At 46.1% G+C, this 24,989-nt stretch overlaps 1 protein-coding gene across 3 annotated transcripts in view; it reads left to right on the top strand.

The window, feature by feature from the left end:
- The first annotated feature begins 701 nt into the window (after positions 1–701).
- The window catches only part of ELP1 (elongator complex protein 1), a 273,772-nt gene continuing 249,484 nt past the window's right edge, over positions 702–24,989 (top strand). For 2 of the 3 annotated variants that reach the window (XM_029603967.1, XM_029603987.1), the window contains exons 1-6: positions 2,334–2,660; positions 8,316–8,468; positions 22,151–22,232; positions 22,404–22,484; positions 23,643–23,728; positions 23,990–24,089. In XM_029603967.1, the coding sequence (XP_029459827.1) occupies positions 2,505–2,660; positions 8,316–8,468; positions 22,151–22,232; positions 22,404–22,484; positions 23,643–23,728; positions 23,990–24,089 (658 nt within the window). In that variant the 5' untranslated portion in view covers positions 2,334–2,504. Of the gene's footprint in view, positions 840–2,333; positions 2,661–8,315; positions 8,469–22,150; positions 22,233–22,403; positions 22,485–23,642; positions 23,729–23,989; positions 24,090–24,989 lie in introns of those variants that run through there. The other variant, XM_029603978.1, reaches the window with a different exon arrangement.

A 24,989-nucleotide genomic window follows, 5' to 3' on the forward strand; every position in this document is an offset into this window, starting at 1 on the left:
AGGTAGCACCAACTCCCCCTTGGCCCAAGGGTCACAATTGCAACATCTGCATGTTTTTTTACACCTTCAAAAAACTAGTAAATTGGTAAGGCAAGACTTCCCTTTGCAAAACCCATGTTGACTCTCCCTCATTAAACCATGTCTCTTAATGTGGTCAGTAATTTTGTTTTTAAGAATAGCTTCTAACATTTTGTCAGGCACCGATGTCAGGCTCCCCAGTCTATAGTTTCCTCAATTACCCCTGGAGCCATTTTTTTAAATGTGCATCATTTTTTCCAGCCTCCAGTATTCTGGTACCATGGCTGTTTTAAATGATAGTTTGCAAATAAAAAAAAAAAAAAAATCTGCAAATGCATCTCTGAGTTCCTTCAGTACTCTTGGGTGAATATCATACAGTCCCAGTGATTTAATTTAGTCACTCAGAGTAATCATCATCAAAAAATGTTGCTAGTTTGCAGATTCCGTTGTGACATTCCCCACCAGCAGAGGCCTCCAGCAAGCTCTGTTCTGAGCTACCCGAGCCATCACCTCACTGACCACTTAACTCAACCTCCTCTCCTCCAGGGATCCTCAGCAAGGTTCAATTCCAGCCTTGCCAAGCTCATCTAGCTGCTCGCACCACACCCAAGCTCCAGCCCCATTTAACCCTGCCTTGCCAGAACCTAGATGCCAAGAACAAGGACTGGACTAAAAAGGCAGACAAGGATAGAAGTGGACAAGAACACAGAATAGAGAACACTGAGGCCCAAAGGTAGCAACACTGAAGGCCACAAGGTATGGTAGGCCTTAATAGGCCACAAAGCAAGGTCCAAGGAGGCAGAAGGCCCGGCGACCACAAGGTAAGGTAAGGCCTAAATAGGCTGCAAGACAAGGAGCAAGATACAGGAAGGCTAGGAGACGGCAGAGGGAGGATATGATAGAGGTCTTTAAAATCACGAGAGGTCTTGAACGAGTAGATGTGAATCGGTTATTTACACTTTCGGATAATAGAAGGACTAGGTGGCATTCCATGAAGTTAGCATGTGGCACATTTAAAACTAATTGGAGAAAATTCTTTTTCACTCAACGCACAATTAAGCTCTGGAATTTGTTGCCAGGGGATGTGCCAAGGGATGTGGTTAGTGCAGTTAGTGTAGCTGTGTTTAAAAAAGGATTGGATAAGTTCTTGGAGAAGACCATTACCTGCTATTAATTAAGTTGACTTAGAGAACAGCCACTGCTATTATTAGCAACAGTAGCATGGGATAGTTTTTGGATACTTGCCAGGTTCTTATGGCCTGGATTGGCCACTGTTGGAAACAGGATGCTGGGCTTGATGGACCCTTGGTCTGAGCCAGTATGGCATGTTCTTATATCTTGTAGAAATGTATATAATCATGAGGTCAATAAAGTTGTACATACTTGTAAATACCCCCAGCCTTATTTATAGGGGTGGGGGACTTACGGATCTCCAGAGTTTGGGGGAGGGCTTAAGGACCATTGGGGGAATGAGTGAGGCTGGGGGAAGAGATGGAAAATGGAAGAGGGGGCTAGGGATGGAGGACCACTGGACGGAGAGGTTAACTGGGGATTGAGAACTAGTGAGGGGAGGATGACTAGGGATTGTTACACAGGGTGGCAAGGCCACAAATTGATCATCTACCTTGGGTGCTAAAATGCCTAGTTAAGTATTGAAAGCCTCCTCCATTTAGACACGTGTTAAGTGTAGACTGTTCCTGAAATCATGGTATTATTTAGGTATTTATCCGAGACGCACTGGCAGTACAGCATGGGGAAGCTTGAATGTAATTAGATGGAGGATTTCTGTTATAGTGCTGGAAATTGCAATTTAGCATTCATTGCACGAATACTAGAAAATGAAAGGGAGCGAAGCATCCTTTGACCTATGAGCTTATAAAGGTAAGATTTTAGCACTTTATATATTAGAAACACGCCTAAATTGAGCAAAGTAAATAACTTAGAAACAAACAACTATGTATGCAAAATAATAAAAAAAAAATATCGGAGGTTTTTGGGAAAAAAAACGCAATAAGCAACTCCAGTGAAAGTGCTCAGGTATTAAACGTTTCAAACCCATATACACGATGGTGTTATTCAGAGTTCTATTGAGTACAGTATTACGGTACAATAGAAAAATACATATGCAGGATGAAAACAGCACAAGCAAAACATCTGATTGGCTGAAATAGATCTGGGGGGCGGGGCTACATTGGTTGCGTGACCGTTGTCTTCCGGGCCGCAGGAAGGTTCAGCGCATGCTCACAGCGCGATGCGAGAAAGGCGCGCTCGCCTGTATAATAGAGGCGGAGTCCAGCAGGGGGGGGCAGGCTGAAAAATGTCATCGCTGTGCGCGGGAAAGGTTCCAGGTTCAGGCGCAGGATTAGGGGCCAGTAAACGTTCAGTCCCAGCCAGGTTGCTGGTGGGCTTGGAGTGTGCACGTGGTTTTTCTGCGCTTGCAGTCCTTGCACGTGTGTTTACTATACCCGGCTCCGGTGCTACGTGGGATGAGGAATCTGCGCTTGGTGCGGGCACGGGGTTGCGGCGCGGCGGCGGCCGCTCTTCCCGGCTCCCCGCAGGCTTTGTGCGTGCGGCCCGAGACGGGTACCGTGCTGCTAGCCTGGGGTGGCGGCATCGCGGAGCTGGATCCCAGCAGCGAGCAGGTGCGAACCCCTCACGCTCTGTGTTTACGTATGGATTTTGTTTTCTTTTTATGGCTAGTCATAACGTTTAAACCTTGACGTTTGTTTCTTTTTATTCGAAGTGCAATTGTGATTGATCTGAGGCACCAGTTGGAAATCTAGTGCATGTGCAGCATTCTGAAGCCTTTAAAAAGTGACTTACTGAAAAGGAACGTCAAGAATGGAGTAGCATTAAGAAACAGTGGCAACAACTACACAGTCCGATACAGTACAGTGCGCTCCGACGGAGCGCACTGTTAGCCTGCTATTGGACGCGTGTTTTCCCTTATTCAGTATGGGGTAGATCTTTAAAAAGTACGCTGGATTTTATAAGATACGCGCGTAGCCTATAAAATCCGGGGTTGGCGCGCGCAAGGGGGTGCACATTTCTGCAACCTGCGCGCGCAGAGCCCAGCGTGCGCTGCCTGTTCCCTCGCCCTCCTCCCCACCTTTCCCACCCCCCCCCCCCCCCCGGCCCTATCTAAACCTCCCCTACCTTTGTCGGCAAAGTTACGCCTGCCGGCCGGCAGCCCCACTCCATCCTCCAGTCCCGGGGGCTGGTCCGGAGGCCGGTGCCACGCCCCCAAAACACTGCAGCACGCCCCTTTTCGAAAGCCCCGGGGCTTACACGCGTCCCGGGGCTTTACGCGCGCCGGTAGCCTATGCAAAATAGGCGAGCCAGGGCCCTGCGCGCGTAAATCCTTCCAGATTTACGCGCGCAGGCCTTTTAAAATCCGCCCCTATGTGGAGGAAAACGCGCGTCCAATCCGCAGCACCTAAAAGCACCCTCAACATGCAAATGCATGTTGATGGCCCTATTAGGTATGTGTGCGGGATTCAGAAAGTAAAATGTGCAGCCAAGCCGCACATTTTACTTTCAGAAATTAATTTCTTCCGGCACCGGGAAAGTGCACAGAAAAGTAGTAAAAACTGCTTTTCCGTGCACCCTCCGACATAATATCATAGCGATATTAAGTCCGAGGTCCCGAAGAGTAAAAAAAAAAAAAAAAATTTGAATTCTGCCCACGGCTGTGGGGCCGAAAACCGGACACTCAATTTTGCCGGCGTCAGGTTTCTGAGCCCGTGGCTGTCAACGGGCTCGAGAACCGACACCGGCAAAATTGAGCATCGGCTGTCAAACCCGCTGACAGCCGCCGCTCCTGTCAAAAAGGAGGCGCTAGGGACACGCTAGTGTCCCTAGCGCCTCCTTTTACCTGGATCTACCGCCGGACCTAATTTAAAAACTGAATCGCGCGCACCGGCAAGTGGCCGTTCGCCCGCTCTCCCGCAGGGAGATTGTTAGTCCTGTATGATGCTTTTGTTTTTGTGTGTTATATTGTTACCCACCCCAAACTTTCGGGCCGATACAGGTAAAGTCTGCAGGAGAGCAGGCAAACGTGTGCGATTCAGTATTTAAATTAGGTCCGGCAGTAGATCCGGGTAAAAGCGTGTCCCTAGCGCCACCTTTTAGCCCGGAGCGGCGGCTGTCAGCGGGTTTGACAGCCGACGCTCAGTTTTGCCGGCGTCGGTTCTCGAACCCCCCTGACAGCCATGGGCTCGGAAACCGGACGCCGGCAAAATTGAGCGTCCGGTTTTCGGGCCGAATTCAAATTTTTTTTTTTTTACTCTTCGGGACCTCTGACTTAATATCACTATGATATTAAGTTGGAGGGTGCACAGAAGAGCAGTTTTTACTGCTTTTTTGTGCACTTTCCCGGTGCCGGTCGGCGCTAATTTCATACAGGACTAACAATCTCCCTGCGGGAGAGCGGGCGAACGGCCACTTGCTGGTGCGCGCGATTCAGTTTTTAAATAGGGTAATTTATAGCAGATCAGATAAGGGTAAAGTCTGCTTCTATGGTATACATGCAGACTAAACTGAGAATTCAAACCAAACTTGCGTGCATAAGTTTGTTTCTAAAAAATCCTCTGGTTTAATTGGCCAAGTATGTGCAGAAATAATGTAAAGATACTCCTACTCTTCAGAGGGTGTAACTTAACGCAAGTTAACTTACGTACATACTTTATAAAATCAAGAAGTATGTATGCAAGCACCAATTCTGAACCCCTCCTCTTCCCATTATATCTCTCTGCAGCTTGTGTAAACATATGTGTGTAAGATCACATGCATACTTTTATGCAGAGATCTAGACTATTTTAGAACAGCCATTTGGCATTTACAAGTGTAAAACCCTCCATTTACAACTAGTACCATTAAATCACACATTGCCTATGTATTGTGAAACACTGTGCACTTGGAATGGTAGAGAAAGATTCTACAGAACAGCACCACAAACCTGAAAAAATGGCACATAGCTTCAGATTGACACTTGTTTCCACAAAGGCCCATAATTTAAGGTGCACAGAACCTGCACCACCCCCATACCACACTGTGAAATAGCAGTTAAGATGAAATGACAGGTCTTTTCTATGGCATGATAAAAAAAAATATATATAATTTAAATTAAAGTTCAATCAATGAGAATGTTGACAAGCAAGTCCATCTTTTATTCAAGAGTGCAGCAGATTTCGGTCCCCCCCCCGACATGGACCATGTTTCACCACTTCGGCTATGTTGGGAAGAAAAGAAGCTGAAAAATAGTTTTGCAGCGCCAGTGCAGCATTATTCGATCACAGTGTCTCCAAACACTGATGCGCAGGAAAAGCAGGCAGAACACACCAAGAGTGCCCGAAAAGGCACTTGGAATAAGCGGTGTCTCCAAACATGCTGTCCAGTCACACTTTTTGGAATCCTTCTGGTGGGTTGTTCTAAATTGAGAGTTTTTAATGCTGTAGGACTGTTTTTCAAAAGCAATTCTTAGACTTCCCAACACCTGCCTTTTCCTCAATATAATTTATTTTGCATGTTTGGAGATGCTGCATATTGCACGTGCTGTTTCGGGCACTCTTTGTGTGTTCTGCCTGCTTTTTTTCCTGCGCAATAGTGAATTGAATAGTATTGCACTGGCGCAGCAAAACCTGTTTTGGGCTTCTGTCCCTCCTGACACAGCCGAAGTGGCGAAACAGTCCATGTTAGGGGACTGAAATCTGCTGCACTCTTGAATAAAAGATTGAATTGCTTGTCAATGTTCTCATTGATTCATTTTTCAAGGATCCCGCAGCCTTTAGCACTATAAGGTCTGTTACCAGTGTGTATACCACTCATCTTCTCTACTTCATTATCTGCCATGATAAAAAACATACCAGAACCCTCACCTGAGATCTCCACATCAGTGCAAGTGGAACTACATGGAGTAAGAGCAGATTCCTCATGAATGATACCCATATGAAAAAAAAGGAGGAAAACACATTAATAGCATCAGATTGACACTTATTTCTACAAATACTCAACATCCCAGCTGCAAGACCATTCATATGCATTCACAAAGCTATGCTGAGCCTTATGGGGGTAATTTTCAAAGCCATGTATGTACATAAAACCAGGTTTTCTTTTTGATTATTATTATTTTTTAGTTTTTTACATCTGTATATACTAATGAGGAGCTTGCAGGATTGTCCCAATTCAGATCTATTAACAATGATATGTTCAGATGGAAATAATTTATACATAAACCATATTGTTTAGCAACTTGCTAGATCATAGACTGTCAGGTACAGTTGGATCAAAATAATTGATAAAAAAACCCCCCAAACTCCTGGAACCAGGTATAGTTCATAAATAGCAATGAATCCTACCAGATGCAGTTGTTTCAAGGAGGAATTCTACATATAGGCAAAATTCAGCATGAGAAATTTTACCAGTTACATTTTGTAAGCAATAAGAGAAATGCTGCTGAATGTAGGATTAATTTTCATGAAAATATCTAGGATACAAAGTTTTAGATTATAGCAGTAAGGAATTAGCCACCTGTGAATGGAGGTAGATATTTTCTTGAGCAAAGCTGATCCTGTGGGACCCAGGTATAAATTATCAGAGACTGCCTCCTATATCTGTGGTCTATGTTTATAAAATCAGTGGCATCTCTGGTTAGCATAGAAGGCCTCATAAGGGAACTGAATTGTTTTGGATGGCAAAGGAGCCAAGCAATTGTAAGTACCAGATTTTGCAGGAGCATTGCCACCAGCTAGCCTGATAAATATATGATATGACAACTGTAACATGAGATAAAAGAAACATGCACCATTCGGTCCACAAATAATAAAACAAAACAAAACACTGTGTCTGAAGCCTGTCTCTGACCAGTGCCCTGAGCATGGTCTTCCATGCTCTAGCAGTAATGAAAGTGTTTAAAAACTGGGTGTAATTCTGTTTTCCCCAGTTATGGACACCAGAGGGAGGGATCCCTGTAAGGGGTCTCTGTAAACTCTAAAGGAATGCTTACATTTCCCAGCCATTCTGTTGGCTCAAAATTCACATTTTATAATGTGAGTTAATACTTAAGAGTTTGGTTTACATAGAATCTGTCAGAAGGTAAGGATGGCAAAGCCCATCTAGTCTATACAGTTATTTCCTGGTGTAATGCCATTGTCCTCAGTTTGATCTCTGGCTTTCTCGTCACTTCTTCACAGCTAGGAATCCTCTGTGTTTTATCCCATGCATTTTCAAATTCTGGTTTTTAGCCACAGCCCACTCCCCTGAGATGCCTGTTTCATGCATCCACTACCCTGTCTGCAAAAATACTGTGATGTTACCGATTGTAGTTTTATCCTGTGATCTCTAGTTTTAGAACTTCATTTAATTTAATAACACTTTATTACATGCTTCTCATCGATCAGGCAACAAAGTGTTGTACAGTACATTTTAAACAACCTTTTCCCTAGCTGCATCCTCATCCCTATATCTACGCATTAAAATTTTACCATCTCTGCTTCCTCAGTCCCAGCCCAACCTGTTCAGTGTGGGAACATTCAAAAACCTTTTTTGTAATATTCTCCAAATATCATCACAATGTTAAATTCTCAGTTCAAATGTCAATTAGAAAAGGTACAGGGAAGGGCAACAAAAATGTTAAATGGGGATGGAATGATTCCCTTATGAGGAAAGGCTAAAAAGGTTAGGACTCTTCAGCCTGGGGAAGAGATGGCTGAGGGGTGTTTTGGTAAGAGGTCTGTAAAATAATGAATGGAGAGGAATGGATAAATATACAAACACTAGGGGACATGCAATGAAGTTACTAAGTTGTACATTTAAAACTAATATGAGAATTTTTTGTTTAATTCAACACACAAGCTCTGGAATTCGTCAGAGGCTGTGATGAAAGCTGTTAGTGTAGCTGCATTTAAAAAAGGTTTGGATACGTTTTTGGAGGAGAAGTCCATAAACTACTAACTTAGTCGGCCTTAGACTTAGGAAAAGTCACTGCTTATCCCTGGGTGTTAGCAGCATGGGACCTACCTACTGTTTGAGATCCTGCTAAGTACTTGTGACCTGAATTGGCCACTGTTGGAAACAGGATACTGGGCTTGATGGACCTTTTGGTCTGACTCAGTATGGCAAAGTTTATATTCTCATGTACCAAAGCATGTGCCTCCCTCTCAGCAGACGATATATATTTTCCTGTACCCAGCAGGATACAGGTGCTCTTTCAAGCAGGATTTAAGTATTTTTGCTTGTACAGCTGTGTGCAGCAACAGTGTGTGGGTTTTTTTTTAATGTCCTTCTATCTGTGTCAAAAGCTTACAAGTGAAGTCTCCCTGACTGCAGAAGGTTTTCTCCCAGAAGATGGCAGTGGCTGCATTGTTGGAATCCAGGATTTGCCAGACCAGGAGTCGGTGTGTGTTGCAACCAGCACTGGAGATGTTATATTGTACAATTTCAGCACATGCCAGGTAAATGGCTCCTCAGCTTCTCTTTTGGCAAAGATTCAGTGTAAGGCTTGAGGCATGAAATGAGGTTGGTTGTTACTTCTTGCTCTTTTGGTTGGGTTTGAGAACCTGCATGTTTATGGGGAGTTAGTGCCTTGTCATCCCTTGGGAATATGATTAAAAATAAAACAATTGCCAGGTAAATGTATCAAGTCAAAATATGATGCAAGCTGTCCCTGATTTTACAAGAAATACTGGGTTTGGTGGTCTCTACAGGTCTTGTCCCTCCTGAACCGTAGCCATCCCTGAAAGGTGGTGTTAGGGAGATTAATAGTCTGCGTTAGGCTCTGTAGGACTATCAACTTTAATATGTTCATATGGTGTTTTATGTTGTCCTGTTTTTATCATTATGTATGTGGCATGGAGGAGTTGCCTATTGGTTAGAGCAGTAGGCTACAAATCAGGATTCAAGTCCCACTGCTGCTTCTTGTGACCTTGGACAAGTCACTTTACCCTCCATTGCCTCAGGTACAAATTTGTATTCCCTGTACGAACCAGGATCAGTCAAGACCGCTGGGTTGTGTCTCCCTTCCAGCAGATGGAGTCGGAGAAAAAACTGAAAGGCACCCCCTCTTACCTGCGATCCTTCAATATTTCTCTGACTCCAGCAGATGAGGGTGACAGAACCTGCGGTCCTCATCCATTAAAAAAAAAACCAAGCAAAGCAAGCCAGGAATAGTAAGACCTAGAGGAGTTTGCTTTCTACCAGTGGTTAAATCAAGCCATTTAAAAAAAAAAACAAAAACAAACAAACCCCCCCCCCCCCCCCCCCCCCCAAAGAACAAAAGTAGTTAGTTTTCTATCTGGAGGTGACAGTCCGTCCTCCCAAGGCTGCTGCCTTGGATGAGGCATGGCTGGGGTTAGATACCCCGTTAGCCGTTTTCCCGGAGCCGCTTCTTCTGCTGGTGAGTAGGGATTAACTGGTGGGCCGGTCCATCCCCCTTGCAACCTGAGACGGCATAATTCCTTGGGGGGGCTGCCTGTGCCGCAATTGAGGTCCCAGGGGCGTTTTTTCCCCTGGGTGGCTGCGTGTCAGCGTTTTTGAAAAAAAAAAAAGAAATTTGTTTTGCTACCGTGCGCACAGGTTTCCCGTGGCTCTGGAAGGGCAATTTTTGCCGCTTTTTTCGGCCTCGTGTTCGCACCCTCTCCGCGGGCATGCTGCGGGGTTTGCTGTGTTCTGCATGCGGGGAGCCGGTGGCGCGGCTCTCCTGCGATAGCCTTTGTACATGGTGCCCCCCGGGAGGGGAGGGACTGTCAGGGAGTAGCAGCGGGTTGTTTTCGGTGTGCTCCCGGGGCACAGGGAAGAAATCGCGCCTATGCCGGCCTCGGTCTGCCCCATCCCCATCTAGTGCTGGAACGGTGGCCATTTTGCCTCCATCACGCTCCAGTGGAGAGCTGGATGCAGGGGGAGGGGAGATCCCTCCTCCTCTCTCCCCGCTGAATTTGAGCCCTGTTTAGACAGTGGCTCCCAGTGCCTGCCTCCCCTCCGAGCTCTGACCCTCCCACGGGGGGGGGGGGGGGGGGGGGGGAGAGGAGGGGGCCTTAAAAGGGGCAGCATCTCTTTTCTTTCAAATTTGTGCTTTAAATGCACAAGGCCTTTTTGGAGGCCGAGGCTGAGTTGCAGGCTGAGAAGCCTACGCCTGCGAAGGTGGCTAGGCTTTCTGGGGGTTCCGATTCCTCCAGAGGGAGGACAGACCGTGCGGTTTTGGATCCCTCCGGGACCCCGGCTTCCGATCCACCGGATCCCCCTTCGCTGGACCCTCTCCTCGTGGATATTGGCGGGGATGTTGAAGAGCCCACTCCAGTTGAGGGAGATGACCCGAGGGTCATCAGGTTGTTTCGGAGGGAGGGCCTTGATCATTTATTCCCTCATGTTCTGACGGAGCTTGGTATTGAGGTGCCGTAGCCGAGCTCGGATGCTACTAAGGGGGACCCCGTTCTCTCGGGGCTTCGGGTCCCTCCTAAAGCTTTTCTTTTTCATCTGATGCTACTGGAACTAGTGACCCGAGAATGGGAGGCTCCCGAGGCCAGCCTTCGGGTGGGGCGAGCCATGGAGAAGCTCTACCTGCTGCCAGATGAGTCCTTGGCCGTCCTTAAGGTCCCTAAAGTGGACGCGGCTGTTTCAGCCATCACTAAGCGGGCGACCATTCCAGGATCTTCGGGACAGGAAGCCGGGGGTCCTTCTCAAGTGGAGTTTTGAGGTCTCAGCGCTTTGCATTAGGGCGGCGGTCTGCAGTAGCCTCATGCAAAGGGCAGCTCTTCGTTGGGTGCAGCAGTTGCTCACCATGCAGGAATTGCCTCCAGTGGAAGCGGAGCAGGCAGATCGCATGTATGCAGCTGTGGCTTACACCGTGGTTGCCTTGTATGATCTTCGGGCATCTTCGCGCACTATGGCTTCAGCGGTCTCTGCTAGAAGGCTTCTGTGGCTCCGCAACTGGTCGGCCGATGTTTCCTCCAAGGCCCAGCTAGGCAATCTCCCCTTTAATGGAAAATTCTTGTTCGGGGATGATCTGGAAGCCCTTATCAAATCCCTTGGGGACAATAAGGTGTACAAGTTACCGGACAAGCCTAGTACCTCCAGGACCTTTGGGTCAGCGCACCCTCAGTACCGGGGACAGCGCAAGTTTCGGCAGACCAGGGCTCCGGCCTTTACTCCACGTCAGCCATCGACGAGTCTCAGACTTGGACTCATTCCTTTCGCGGCCGCAGGCCTCTCCGTGATGTGAGTCCTGAGGGATCTTTCGGGGGCAAGTCCTCCCAATGAAGGTGTCCTGGCCCACTCCTCTGTTCCGGTGATAGGCGGATGCCTGTCTCTATTCTTCAAGGAGTGGGTCAAGATTATGTCTGACCAGTGGGTTCTAAGCATCACTGAACATGGCTATGCTTTGGATTTTGCACCCAGTTGCAGGACCTGTTCTTGATGTTGCCCTGCGGGACCCGCGCGAAATGGACAGCGGTGCTTCAAACCCTGGGCCGGTTGAAAGCGCTGGGAGCCATTGTTCCGGTCCTGCTGGAGAAATGCAGGACCGGCAGATACTCCATATATTTTGTGGTTCCCAAGAAGGAAGGCTCCTTCCGCCCAATCTTGGATCTGACTAAGGTGAACAAAGTGCTTCGGGTACCCCGTTTTCGCATGGAAACTCTCCGCTCAGTCATTGCGGCCGTCCACTCCGGCGGATATTTGGCTTCTTTAGACCTGATGGAAGCGTATCTTCACATAGGGATCTGCGAACAGTATCGGCGGTTTCTCCGGTTCATGATTCTGAGCGAGCATTATCAGTTTCAACCACTCCCGTTTGGATTGGCGACAGCTCCCCCTGTCTTCACCAAAGTAATGGTGGTAGTAGCTGTGGCCCTCAGGCGGGAGGGGATTTTGGTTCACCCCTGTCTGGACAGTTGACTCATCCGTGCAAAGTCGGAGGAGCTTCGCAGGGCAACGGTTTAATCAGTAGTGACCCGGCTCCAATCCCTTGGTTGGGTCATTAATTTTGCCAAGAGCCAATTAGTCCCATCCCAGGTGCTGAACCTCTTGGGTGCTCGGTTTGACACATTGGTCGACAAGGTCTTTCTCATGCAGGAGCGAATTGACAAGTTAAAAGCGCAGATCCGGCGGCTGTTGTCTCTACCGCTACCCCAGTTTTGGGATTACTTGCAGGTGCTTGGTTCTATGGCATCTACTCTAGAATTAGTCCCTTGCGCCTTTGCTCATATGAGACCCTTGCAGAGGGCGCTACTTTCTCGTTGGGACCCGAAGTTGGAAGAGTTCCAAATCTGATTGCCGCTCTTGGAACCTGCCAGGTCCAGTCTCCATTGGTGGTTGATTCCGGCCCACGTGCAGCGAGGGATGGAACTGGAGGAGCCCCAGTGGGTGGTCGTGACGACAGACGCCAGCCTTTCCGGTTAGGGTGCGGTTTGCCAATCGAGGGCAGCATAGGGCCGTTGGACAGGGCAGCACAGGGCAACCAGGGCAGTACGTCTGGCGTTGCGCAGTTTCCTTCCCCTGGTGAGCCGTCAATCAGTGCGAGTATTGTCCGACAATGGTGGCTTACATCAATCGTCAGGGGGGAACCAGAAGTCGTTCAGTGGCCTTAGAAGCCGATCGGCTAATGTTCTGGGCAGAGTGCCATCTGGTGCAGCTGGCAGCTTCCTATATAGCCGGGGTCGACCACGTTCAGGAGGATTTTCTCAGTCGCCAGCATCTCGATCCCGGAGAGTGGGAACTTTCCGAGGAGGCGATGCAGCTCGTGACTCGTCGGTGGGGTGTTCCTCACCTGGACCTGATGGCGATTCAGAGAAATGCGAAGGTGGCTTCGGTTCTTCAGTCGCAGGAGGGAACATGGGGTGGAAGGTGTTGCTGCTTTGGTCCTGCCGTGGCCTCGCGACATTCTGCTATACGTCTTTCCTCCTTGGCAGTTGGTGGGCAAGGTCTTGCGAAGGATAGAGGCTCACAAAGGCTCAGTTGTTCTCATGGCTCTGGAGTGGCCACGGTGGCCGTGGTTTGCAGATCTGATCAACTTAGCAGTGGACAGTCCTTTTCGGCTCAGTCATCTACCGAATCTTCTTTGGCAAGGTCCAGTATTTTTTGATCAAGTGGATCGGTTTTGTCTAGCGGCTTGGCTTATGAGAGGTGGCAGTTGAGGAAGAAAGGTTATACGGATTCCGTTATTTCAACCCTCCTGCAAGCGTGAAAAACGTCTACCTCGCTCACCTATGTTCGAGTATGGAAGGTTTTCGATTCCTGGTGTAGTGGGTTGAATGTGTCCCCGTGACACGCCTCAATTGTCCATATTCTGGCGTTCTTACAGGAGGGTCTGAAGAAAGGCTTGGCGTGCAGTTCTCTCGGGGTTCAAGTAGCGGCCCGGGGATGTTTGCGGGGGAAGATTGACGGGACATCCCTGGCGGCTCATCCAGATGTAACGTGTTTCCCGAGAGGTGCTAAACATTTGAGCCCTCCGGTTCATCCAGTGTGTCCTTCTTGGAGTTTGAATCTGGTTCTCAGAGTCTTGTGTGTGTTTCTGTTTGAGCCTTTGAAACAGGCCACCTTGAAAGACTTGACACTTAAGACGATTTTCCTGGTGGCTATCACTTCGGCACGGCGTATCTCTGAGCTTTAAGCGTTGTCATGTAGGGAACCTTTTCTCCAGATTTCGGATTCAGTGGTATCCCTTAGGACGGCGCCCTCCTGTCTACCGAAAGTCTTGTGGAATTTCATTTGAATCAGACCGTGGAGTTGCCTGCTCTCACGGATTTGGATCGGAGTTCGCCTCAGGCTCGCGACTTGCGAAGATTAGATGTGCGGCAGATTTTGCTTCGCTATCTGGAGGTAACCAATGCTTTTCGTTTGTCTGATCATCTGTTCATCTTATGGAGTGGTCCTAAGAAAGGATATAAGGCAACTAAAGTCACTATTGCCCGATGATTGAAGGAAGCCATAATTCGACATATATATGTCTTGGGCGCGCAATACCGGAAGGTTTAAAAGTGCATTCAATTCGATCTCAGGGGGCATCTTGGGCGGAGAGTCAGTTTGTTTCGCCGCAGGAAATTTGCAGAGCGACTATTTATTTATTTATTTTATAACTTTTATATACCGGCATTCGTAAAAAAAACCCATCATGTCGGTTTACATGTAACTGAGAAAGGAAATTACAATGATAGGTGGAGGAAAGATAGATAGTTAAGAGGTAAGTTAACTTTACTGTGGTGCCAACGTGCGTCACAGTTAAACGAGATTACATGTAATAAACCATATTAGACAAAAATTAGACATATACTAAATATAATAAACCATATAATAAACCATATTAGACATGTTAGACATATTAGACATATTAGACAGTATATATACATATAATAAACCATATTAGACAAAATTAGACAGTATTAGACAAAGTTAGACAGAAATTAATTATGTACAAGGGGAGGTGGTGCGAGGGGGTGGGGGGTGAAGCGCAGTGGGGGAGGAGGGGTTGAGGGAGGCGAAGGGTGGCAGGGGAATAAAGGGGCAAGATGGGGAGGGGGGATGGAGGGTAGGGTGGTGTAGGAGGGGGGTGTCATATACGTGATATGGCGATCATTATGAGAAATTGTACAAGAGGCGAGGGATGGCAACTGTTTTGGCAGTAGTGTTCTTCGAGCAGGACAATCCAGATGCCACCCCATTTAGGGCAGCTTGGGTACATCCCAGCGTTCTGGACTGATCCTGGTACGTACAGGGAAAGGAAAATTGGGTTCTTACCTGATTATTTTCGTTCCTGTAGTACCAAGGATCAGTCTAGACTCCCGCCCATTGGCAGGAGAGTCCGTTCGCTATCGTTTTGTTTTTGTTTTTTTTTAACCTTTATTAATTTTTTCATATAACTGAACATTAAACATCAAAGGTGCAATACAAAATTCTGATATACATGCATAACATCTAGAGGTCAAGTCAGGAACATTAGATTCACAGGTAATGCAGTTGAGATACAAATATGTGCAATGAGGACTGAGAATGTTCACTAGAACAGACACCCCCCCCCCCCCCCCATACGCTGTTCTGTATAGTCCATAAGAATGTCTGTAAGGCATTAGGTTTTTTTTTTGTGAACACCTGGGTCCTGGAGTCCCTGAGACACTATCAGAACACACATCAGGCAGATATCCATAGAAGGAAAACGTAAATGATGAAAGTTGATGAGACCCGGCGGGTATGAATGATGAATGTGAAGAATACAGTAGCGTACGGTATAATAAAGCTACGCTGCTACATCCAGGAGTTTGCTTCTGGCCCTTGGATTAAGAGAAGGTAGATATGGGTTCCAAATGTCGAGATATGAATCGTATCTCTTGGCGGAGCATGAGGATTTTGCCGATTAACAGCTCATATATAGCCATTTTGTGAAGTTTCAACCACCATTGCATCAGCGAAGGTGACTCTTTGACTAGCCACTGTGTAAGAAGTGTCTGATTTGCCAACAATAAAGCGTTGCTTAGAAAACTGCTCTGTGCCTGAAGATGAATCCGGGCACGGTTGAACTGATGAGATGCAATAGGTACATAGGGGGAGGAATAGCCTAGTGGTTAGAGCAGTGGGCTACGAACCAGGAGACCAGGGTTCGAGTCCCGCTGTCGCTCCTTGTGACCTTGGGCAAGTCACTTTGCCCTCCATTGCCTCAGGTACAAAACTTAGATTGTAAACCCTCTGGGGATAGGGAAATACCTACAGTACCTGAATGTAAACTGATCTGATATCTGAGATCGAATGTCTGTATATAAAAATAATAAATAAATAATAAATAAATGTCGGATCTGTCCGTCTTCTAGCACTAAGTCTAGAAGACCATCTTCTAGACTTAGTGCTAGAAGACGGTCTAAGTATCCTAATATCTTAACCCAAAATTGTTGGATGAGAGCACAGTCCCAGAAGTTATGCCGCAAAGTGGCCAATTCCACGTCGCATTTCAAACACTTCGGCGAAGCTGTCAGCTTCCATTTGAAGGCTAACAGTGGGGTAACGTATATTCTGTGTAATAGTTTGTATTGAGTCTCTCTTAACTGTACATTCTCTATGCATTTTGCTCTGTCTTTGAAGCAGCCCGCCAATTGAGAATGGGAAATCAAACTATTTAAGTCTTTGGACCAAATATCCGCCAGTTGATGGATCTGGTCTGAGGTGTCGAAGGGGAGTAGCTTTTTCAGCATGATGGAACTGGTTAATCGCTGTTGTTGAGATGGGAAAACATTGTCAGCATGTCCGGATTATGAACCGTGGTGGGGTGTCCCATCCACGTTTGTAGAAAATGACGTAATTGAAGATATGCAAAGAAACGTTTTTGGAATAGTCCATATGTCGTTTGTAATTCGGTAAAGGACTGGATGTGACTTCCAGGTGGGTCAAGCAGTTGATGTATGTGAGTGAGACCTGCTGTTTTCCAATGCAGAAACACCGAGTTTTCCCAACTGGGAGAGAAAGTTGGGAGCCCCATGATAGTCGCAAAAGTTAATTTCGTCCACGGAATGTGGAGCTGAGAACATAGTCGTTCCCACACAGTGCGACATGCCACGAAGTAGGGAAAGTTGCGAACATGCGAAGGCACTGCAGACTTTGGGGCTACCATGAGATTGCTCAGATTTAGGGGTTTACACCAGCTCCGAAGGAGGTCCGCCGGTATGAACACATCCATGTTTCCTATCTAGTCTCGCAGATGACATAGTAGATTAGCCATGTTATACAGATGAAGATTGGGACACGTCAGGCCCCCTTCAGATAACGGCCGCATGAGCAATGCCAGCCCGATATGTGCCTTTTTATTCCTCCAAAGAAATCTTCGGAGTGCTATGTGCAACTCCAAGATTTGTGTGTGATGGATCCATACTGGCAGCATATGCATAACATATAACCATTTCGGTAGTTCAGTCATTTTAAATAATTGGATCCTCCCGGATAGGGATAAAGGTAAAGTCATCTAGTCTTTCAGTTTCTGTTTTGACTTGGAAAGTAAAGGTGCAATGTTAACAGTATAAAGATTGTCAATGTCTATCGGAATGTGGATACCCAAATACTTCATTGTGGAAGTTACCCATCGTAAGGGAAAGGTCCCTGGCCAGTCCTCACGCACATGACCAGTGATATCTATGGCTTCAGATTTATCTTTGTTAATTTTTAATCCAGAAAATTGACCAAATTGTGCTTGCAAATTGAGGACCCTGCTTAAAGAAGCAATTGGGCGAACCACAAAGATTAGCACATCGGCAGCAAACGCTGCAACTTTAAAATTTGTACGTCCCACCCGTAAACCATCTGTGCCCATATCTGTGTTGATTGCCCTTAAAAAAGGGTCTAAGGAAAGAATATATAACAAGGGAGAAAGTGGGCACCCCTGCGTATCTCAAACGGAGCAGATAGCAGTCCATTAGCTACAATGATAGATTGTGGTTGCTGATACAATTGGGAGATATTCTGTAATATGGGCCCTTGGAATCCAAATTTTTGTAATACCAAAAACAAGTAATCCGAGGCTACCCTGTCAAAGGCTTTTTCTGCATCAAATCTGACCGCTAGGGCGGGGATATGGCGAGATTTACAGTGCGTCATGGGGCATAAACTAAGAAGGTTTCTACCAGCCTTCCTACTTTGACAAAGCCAACCTGGCTGTCTGAGATGAAATGTGGTAATATCCCACTCATTCTGGTGGCAAGTATTCTAGCAAATAATTTAACATCATAATTTAACAGAGAGATGGGTCGATAGGAGGCAGGGCTTAATAAATCTTTGCCACTTTTTGGGAGAACTGTAATATATGCCGTCATGGCATCCTTGGTAAATCCCCCCTGGGAAACCTGAAAAATAAAGCTGTAAAGGACCAATCAAATCAGCTTTTAAGAGTTTGTAATAATCAGCGTTCAGACCATCTGGCCCAGTCACCTTGTGTGATTGAGGACCCAATACCCTCCCAAATTTCCTTTATAGTAATGGGGGCATTCAGGAAATGTAACTGCTCCTTAGTAAGTGTGGGTAATGTAAGAGTACCGAAAATTGTTTTTTCAGCTGCCGCTGCGTGAGGCTGAGAATCGGCAGTATACAGGCTTTCATAAAATTTCCGGAACAATTCGCAGATTTGTGGACCTGAGGTATGCCGTTCCATGACTGTCTTTAAGTGCAGCAATAAATGCTGTCCCCCGATGTGCTCTGACTTGATTTGCCAATAATTTACCCATTTTATTTCCGAATCTGTATAATTTGTGGAAGTAAAAAAGTATATCTTGTTGGGTTCTACGGTGGATATAACAATTTAACGTATTTAATAAATCGCGGTAGGCCTGCTTAGATTGGTTGGAGGGTTGTGTAAGGAGTTTTCTTTTTGGACCTCCTTCCCCAAATCGATTAGCTGTTTGCTAGCTAGTTTCTTCTGCCGAATCACGTTCGCCGTAATTTCCCCTCTCATGGTGGCTTTACCTGCCTCCCAAAATAAAGTTGGATTATCTTGGTGTTGGGAGTTATTCTGTACATAATCCTTCCATTTTTCCTGAAGATAGGCTTTAAAGCCTTTGTCTTCAGAGAGATGTGCCGGGAAGCGCCACCTTCGGCTGACTCAGTCTAGGTCCCCCCTAATCCCGCATCTACCCAGATCATAGCATGATTGGAGCATTCCTCAGGGCCAATCTCCGCCATCCCTATTTTGTTGAAACATTGTGGAGAGACCAGAATGTAGTCTATTCTGGACATCGAGATGTGTGCTCGCACTATGTGTGTGTGTAGTCCCTCTGGACAGGATGTAAAATCTGCCATGGGTCTACAAGCTGCAATTGTTGACAGAGGTATGGTATGCCTTTATGTGCTGTCACTTTCGCATAGGCCCCGGGATTTGAACGATCCAGCTCTGGATCCATTACTTGGTTGAAATCTCCTGCTACGAATAATAAACCCCTTCTATGCAATGTAATGACTTGGGCCAGGTTTGTAAAAAAAACTATGTTGATAAGCATTCGGAGCATAAACACTACATAGAGTCACTTCGGTACCGAAGAGCTTTCCTGACACTAGAACATAGCGCCCCTCAGTATCAGAGACCGTGTGGGCTTCTTCAAAGACAGTGTTTTTCCCTATTAATATTGCCACTCCCGCCTTCTCGTTCTGAGTCGGGGAGTAAAACACTTTAGCCACCCAGACCCGAGCTAGTTTTTGGCTTTCCACAGCTGTCAGATGCGTTTCTTGCAGAAATGCAATTCTCGCTTTATGCCTCTGTAGCGATTGCAGTATTTTTGCCCTTTTTACAGGGCAGCCGAGATCAGCCACATTCCATGAAACACATCACCTTTCAGCCATGCTCTTTGTGGGGATAGCCTAATGACCTTTTAAAAAAATCCTTTTATAAATAACCATAGGGCACACCCCTCCCAGCCTGGGGATGTTGCCCCGTGAATCATTATGGTGATCCTTAGTCTGGATCTACGTCCCAGGAAGCCATCCAAGGGGTATAGAAGTACCTCCTTGGATAAACTCCAGCGTTACCCAGATCTCCTCCCCTGCCCTGTCCCTTTGTCCCCAATATACCCCTGTGTTGCCACATATATCCTTCATGAAAAGGATGCGTGAGACCACCTGAGTTACCCTACCGTCTCCCCTGCCATTTTTTAAAGTTCCTGAAAATGAACCAAACCAAGTAACAGATTATTCATTATCTTTTTCTATGACCGGCACACCGAACTACATGTGCACACCATAGAGAAGCAATAATACTTATGACCCCTCTAGCATTGAAAAATACCCCAAAAGTACCCATTTAGGGGTTTCATCGGGAATCCAAAGTGTCAGTGATAAATTGTTTCATCGCATCCACTGTTTCAAAACTTCTCCAGGCTCCATTATACTCCATCCTCAGCCAAGCAGGATATTGCAGCATGAACTTCACTTTTCTGTTAAAAAGATCAGCACAGACAGGTGAAAATTTCCAGCGCTTGGCGGAGAGGGCTGCGCAATAATCCTGAAATATCATTATTCTGCTGCCTTCGTAGGTCAAATTAGTGCAGCGCCTGTATGCTTGCATTATTGCTGTTTTATGGCAGAAATGTAAGAACCTTGCTATCACCACCCTAGGTTTAGTGGCCTCCGTTTTTTTTGGTCCCCAGTCTGTGTGCTCTTTCAACAAGCACAGTGCCTGTCAGCTCTACCAAGCCCAGAGCCTGTAACAGCCATGTTTCTAATACTTTAGCTAGCTCCCTATCTGGGACAGACTCCGGAATCTCCACAAACCTTAAGTTGTTTCTCCTGGAGTGATTCTCCAGGTCCTCCACTTTGGATTCCAGGGTAGTTACTTGTTTTACTAGCGTTTCCTGCTTCTGAAGCAAATGCTGTGTTTCCGTCTCTACATCCGCAATCCATTGCTCTGTATCAGCTACTTGTACTTTTAGCGTCTCATTTCCTGCATTAATTTTTTAGGCAAGATCGGAGAAGCGCGATTCTAGAGCCTTTACCACTGCCTGTGTCACTTCTCCCACGAGATCATGCTTGTCTGCCGGCATGCTGGGGCTTGGAGGTCCGGCGGCCATTTTACTTTCAGTTTGCCGGCCAGAGAGTTTTTTTCCTTCCTTTTTGGCTTAGCCGCCATCCCAGGCTCAGCGTTTGTGAAAATCGAGTCGAGCGTAGTTTGAAGCGGAATGAAGAAAGGTGGATCTATATTCAGGCAACAACCAACAAGGACTGAATTACATAGTCTGTATAAACAGATAAGCATGGGTGTAGCTTGCTTATTACGGTGGTTAATACCCCTAACTAATTAAGCTATTTCACTTAGATGCAGTTCCTACACTGCTGTCTACATTAATGGCGGGGGTGGAAGGGAAATAGAATAAAAAAGGTTACTAAGAACCAAGAGAAACAGATAAGTACGTGAGAGAAAAAAAAAAGTGTGAAAGCTTGCTGGGCAGACTGGATGTGCCGTTTGGTCTTCTTCTGCCGTCATTTCTATGTTTCTATGTTGTGTGATTTGTGCGCCGGGACCACGGGTTATTCAGCAGGGGAGCCGGGAGCGCGGTATGCCTGCAGCTTACCCGCTTCTCAGGTCACGTGGTCTCCTCGCTATCGTTTTTTATTCTGCAGAATATTCTCAATTGGACAGCATTTACGTTGCATATGGAAGTACTCCCTCCATGTACATAAGTTCCAGAAGTTATGCAATTTCTTTCATTTGGTGGTTTGATATAGCCATTGGTTCTTATGTTGAGGTTATGATACGTTTCATTCTGCTATGGTATGGATTATACTGAAGGATTGCAGGTGGCACACCAGGGGTAAGGGGGGGTGCCTTTCAGTTTTTTCTCTGACTCTATCTGCTGGAAGGGAGACACAACCCAGCGGTCTGGACTGATCCTTGGTACTACAGGAACGAAAATTAGCAGGTAAGAACACAATTTTCCTTTGTAGGCCCTCTGGGGATATAGAGAAATACCTCCAGTACCTGAATTCAATCCACCTTGAAAGTGTCAAAAAGTGGAGTATAAAATAAATGTTGTTTTTCTATTCCACCATGAACTGCAGAAATGTGCATGATACAAATTTTTAAAATAAATATAGACTCATTCACTAAATATTGCACAGAAAGTCAAAGACAGTCAAATCAAAATCATACAGCAATCAGCTTTTCTTTTGATTTACTGTTGTTATAATCCTGCCTGATTACTTCTTAATCCAACTGGTACCTACTCTTGCCCTGCACACTTGTGGCCTGAGACCCAAATCAAACACATCATTGCCCTGCCGTCATGGACAAAAGGCTGTTTATCTCACAGAGAGCAGGCCCCTTCAAGTCTGACAAGTGTTTGCAGTAGGAGTTCCTGTAGAGCGGAATCTCAGATTTCTCGCTCCCTGTCCCCTCCTCCTTGGGCATCATTGATGCCGTTCTCCCAGCCGCAGTCATAAGCTGAGAACAGAAACTTGGTGCCCTGCATGGTGGCCCGTACCTCTGCTTATGGGGTGGGTGGGCTCCCACATTTGCTTCTTTCAGGGACATTTTATGAATCTGAAGCAGATGCCAGAAAAGTCAAATGAGAAAGCATGCACGAATCAAAAGAAATTGCTCCCCATCGTTGCAAACCTTGATTTAGGTAAGCGTTCTTCTGCTTCAGGTGCCTTGCACGGTCTTGACGTTTTCTTTTGCTTTCATACGCAGCTGGAGTGTGTTGGAAGTGTAGACGGTGGTCTCAACGCCATGAGCTGGAGTCCTGACCAGGAGCTGGTAGTTCTCCTGACAGGTACGGGCCGCAGTCGCCTGGCAAGTGGCCTTTGCTCAGTTCTAAGTAGCTTTTCACAGGGTCTGACTTGATCTGCTTTAAGCTGTAAGATTAGCTTTGAACCCAGTCCTTGCAGTGCTCTGATAGGTGAAGGCATAGCGGTTAGCTAATGGATCTCTGTTTTCTGTGTAGGGCAGCAGACTCTTATAATGATGACAAAAGAATTTGAACCTGTTGCTGAAATCCCGCTACACCCGGAGGACTTTGGAGAAGGTGCGATTTCCCCCGCCAGCACCATCACTTGGTTTGCTCATGTTGACCGTTTTTTCTCCGGTCTGCACCCCAGGACACTTTGCAGGCCCAGCTACAGAGCATGCATGGAACTGACTTGTCTTGCACTACTGTACAATATTGGGGCATGGGAAATGTAAAATTAAGTCAAGAATCCTGCATTTACATTATATTTTACACTTTTGTGTCACTTAGTATGGCATTTATGTTCTCATGTTCATATACCCCCCCCCCCCAATGTGGTTATATCACAATAAAAATACAATAATTAATACAAAATAGTTCCTGATTTACAGAATAGCCTCATCTCCCCAAGCTCACTGGGGGTCAGGCCAATCCCTGGAATACAAAGCAAAAATACAGTCATTCCAAATAAATCCACAAAATCATATCCCAACTCTGCCCATATAAATGCCAAAGTACAATATGCTAAAACAAGAGGATGCATCCCTTTTCCCCAAAGAAGGGAATCCTGTCTCTGCAGCATATTTTAGGATAGTAAATAAAATGCCTGTTGTATAGGCCCTTGGGGTTTTTTTTTTAACATCTCATCCAAATGATGGCACCTCCCACCATGTAGTACTCCCTTGGAATTGCCCCAGCGTGCTGCTGGGGCACTGGGTATGAACACATGCCCTAGTATGGCGTGAGATCCTTTTCACCCAGTTGCCACCAGCTCTGACTCGCTAGCGGAAGACTTGGCAGTATGAAAGCTCAGCTTCATCAGAGACATCTGGCTTGAACAATTGCTTGGATTGCTGAAATGGCTATTTGATAAGGATAAGGATTGCCGCTGCATCAACCCAGTGTCTTCGTCTAGATGCCGTCGCATCAATCATTGTCATGTCTTTGTGTCAAGGCCCGTCTGCCCTCAACCTCAGGCCAGGCCTGCTGCTCCATGCTGCTCGCAGCATGGAGCAGCATGGAGCAGCACTCACAGGACAGTCACCGATCCATGTGTTAGGACAGCCCTGTAAACTTGGGCTGTCCTAACACATGGATCGGTGACTGTCCTGTGAGTTGAACCTCAAATTTCAGCTGTGGAAAAATTGATACAGCAGGTGATAGCTTTGTTCTTTGGATTTCACTGCATAAAGCTGTCCGCTCTGCTTCTTTCTATCCTGTGCTGTGTCTCTGTAGGGAAGTTTGTCACGCTTGGCTGGGGTGCGAAGGAGACCCAGTTCCATGGATCAGAGGGCAAACAAGCAGCTCAGCACAAGCAAACGGTGAGACACCATTGTCCTTTCCTGGATCACTAGCTCATTGATTGCTGCTTGGTCAGTGCATATTGTACCCCTGTATTTTTCTGGATAAAACATTTATTTATTTTCCTACTTCTTGTGGAGTAGCAATGTGTGGACATGGTCTTGCCTTCTGCATCCTTCCATTTCTGGGATGGTGTGGGAGTGGAATAGGATTTTGTTAAGGTAAGATTACATCTCAGTGAGAGTTCTGTCTTGCCCTTCTGTCTGTCTGTCTCTCTCTAGGAGGTGCAGCCTGCTTTACCTTGGGATGATCATAGACCTCGAGTTACCTGGAGAGGGGATGGACAATATTTTGCCGTCAGCACTGTCTGTCCAGAGACAGGTACGACTGTGTGTGAACCTTATGCATCCACCACTCTTTCTGTAAAGAAATCTCTTCATATTCTTGTGTGTACCCACTTTGACCTCTTGGTCCAGAAATTCATTACCACTGAAAAAGGTTACCTCTTGTACTCTATAACTTTACAGTACTGGAATATATCCTGCCCCCCCCCCCCCCCCCTTTCTCTCCTCTACAGGATATTTACTTATTTTATTTATTTAAAAGTATTTCTATTCCATTTATAACAAAATGTACTCAACGAATTACAGTATGAAATATTTTAAAAAATACAAAATACATAAAACAAATATGACATTGATATAAAATAATAAAACTAAAATACATAAAATATATTAAAACTAAAAAAACAAAACCAAAAAATCCTCTTATTGAGAAAATGCCTGTGCAAACAAATATGCCTTAAGGAGCTTTTGAAATGACTTTGTTCTTCGAAATCTTGCAAGACCACAGGTAAGGCATTCCACAAAGTAGGCCCAATGATCAAAAATGTCCTACTGCATGTTTCTTGCAATCGAGCTAGATCAGTGAAAGGAACTACCAAAAGATTCTTATCAGCAGAACGTAAATTATGATTAGAGGTGTAAGGTTGCAAAAAGATCAGCTAAATAAGCAGGGCCTTCATATTTCAATACCTTAAAAACAAGTAATAATAACTTAAACCTTGATCTAAACTTCACAGGAAGCCAATGAAGTTCGTTGAGCGGGCGTAACATGGTTATATAGCTGTCCACCATATATAAGCTGTTGAGAACGGGGGGTTTAGTGTGCCCTTGGGCCTCAGCCCAGGCCCCGACCTTCAGAGCCGAGCCAAGGGTTGACGGTGGCTCCGCATGGCTGACGGTCTTACCTTCTGCCAGGCCGGCAAGCTACCATGGCCAA

The sequence above is a fragment of the Rhinatrema bivittatum genome, chromosome 1 (genome assembly GCF_901001135.1).
Source record: "Rhinatrema bivittatum chromosome 1, aRhiBiv1.1, whole genome shotgun sequence".
Taxonomy (NCBI): Eukaryota; Metazoa; Chordata; class Amphibia; order Gymnophiona; family Rhinatrematidae; genus Rhinatrema; species Rhinatrema bivittatum.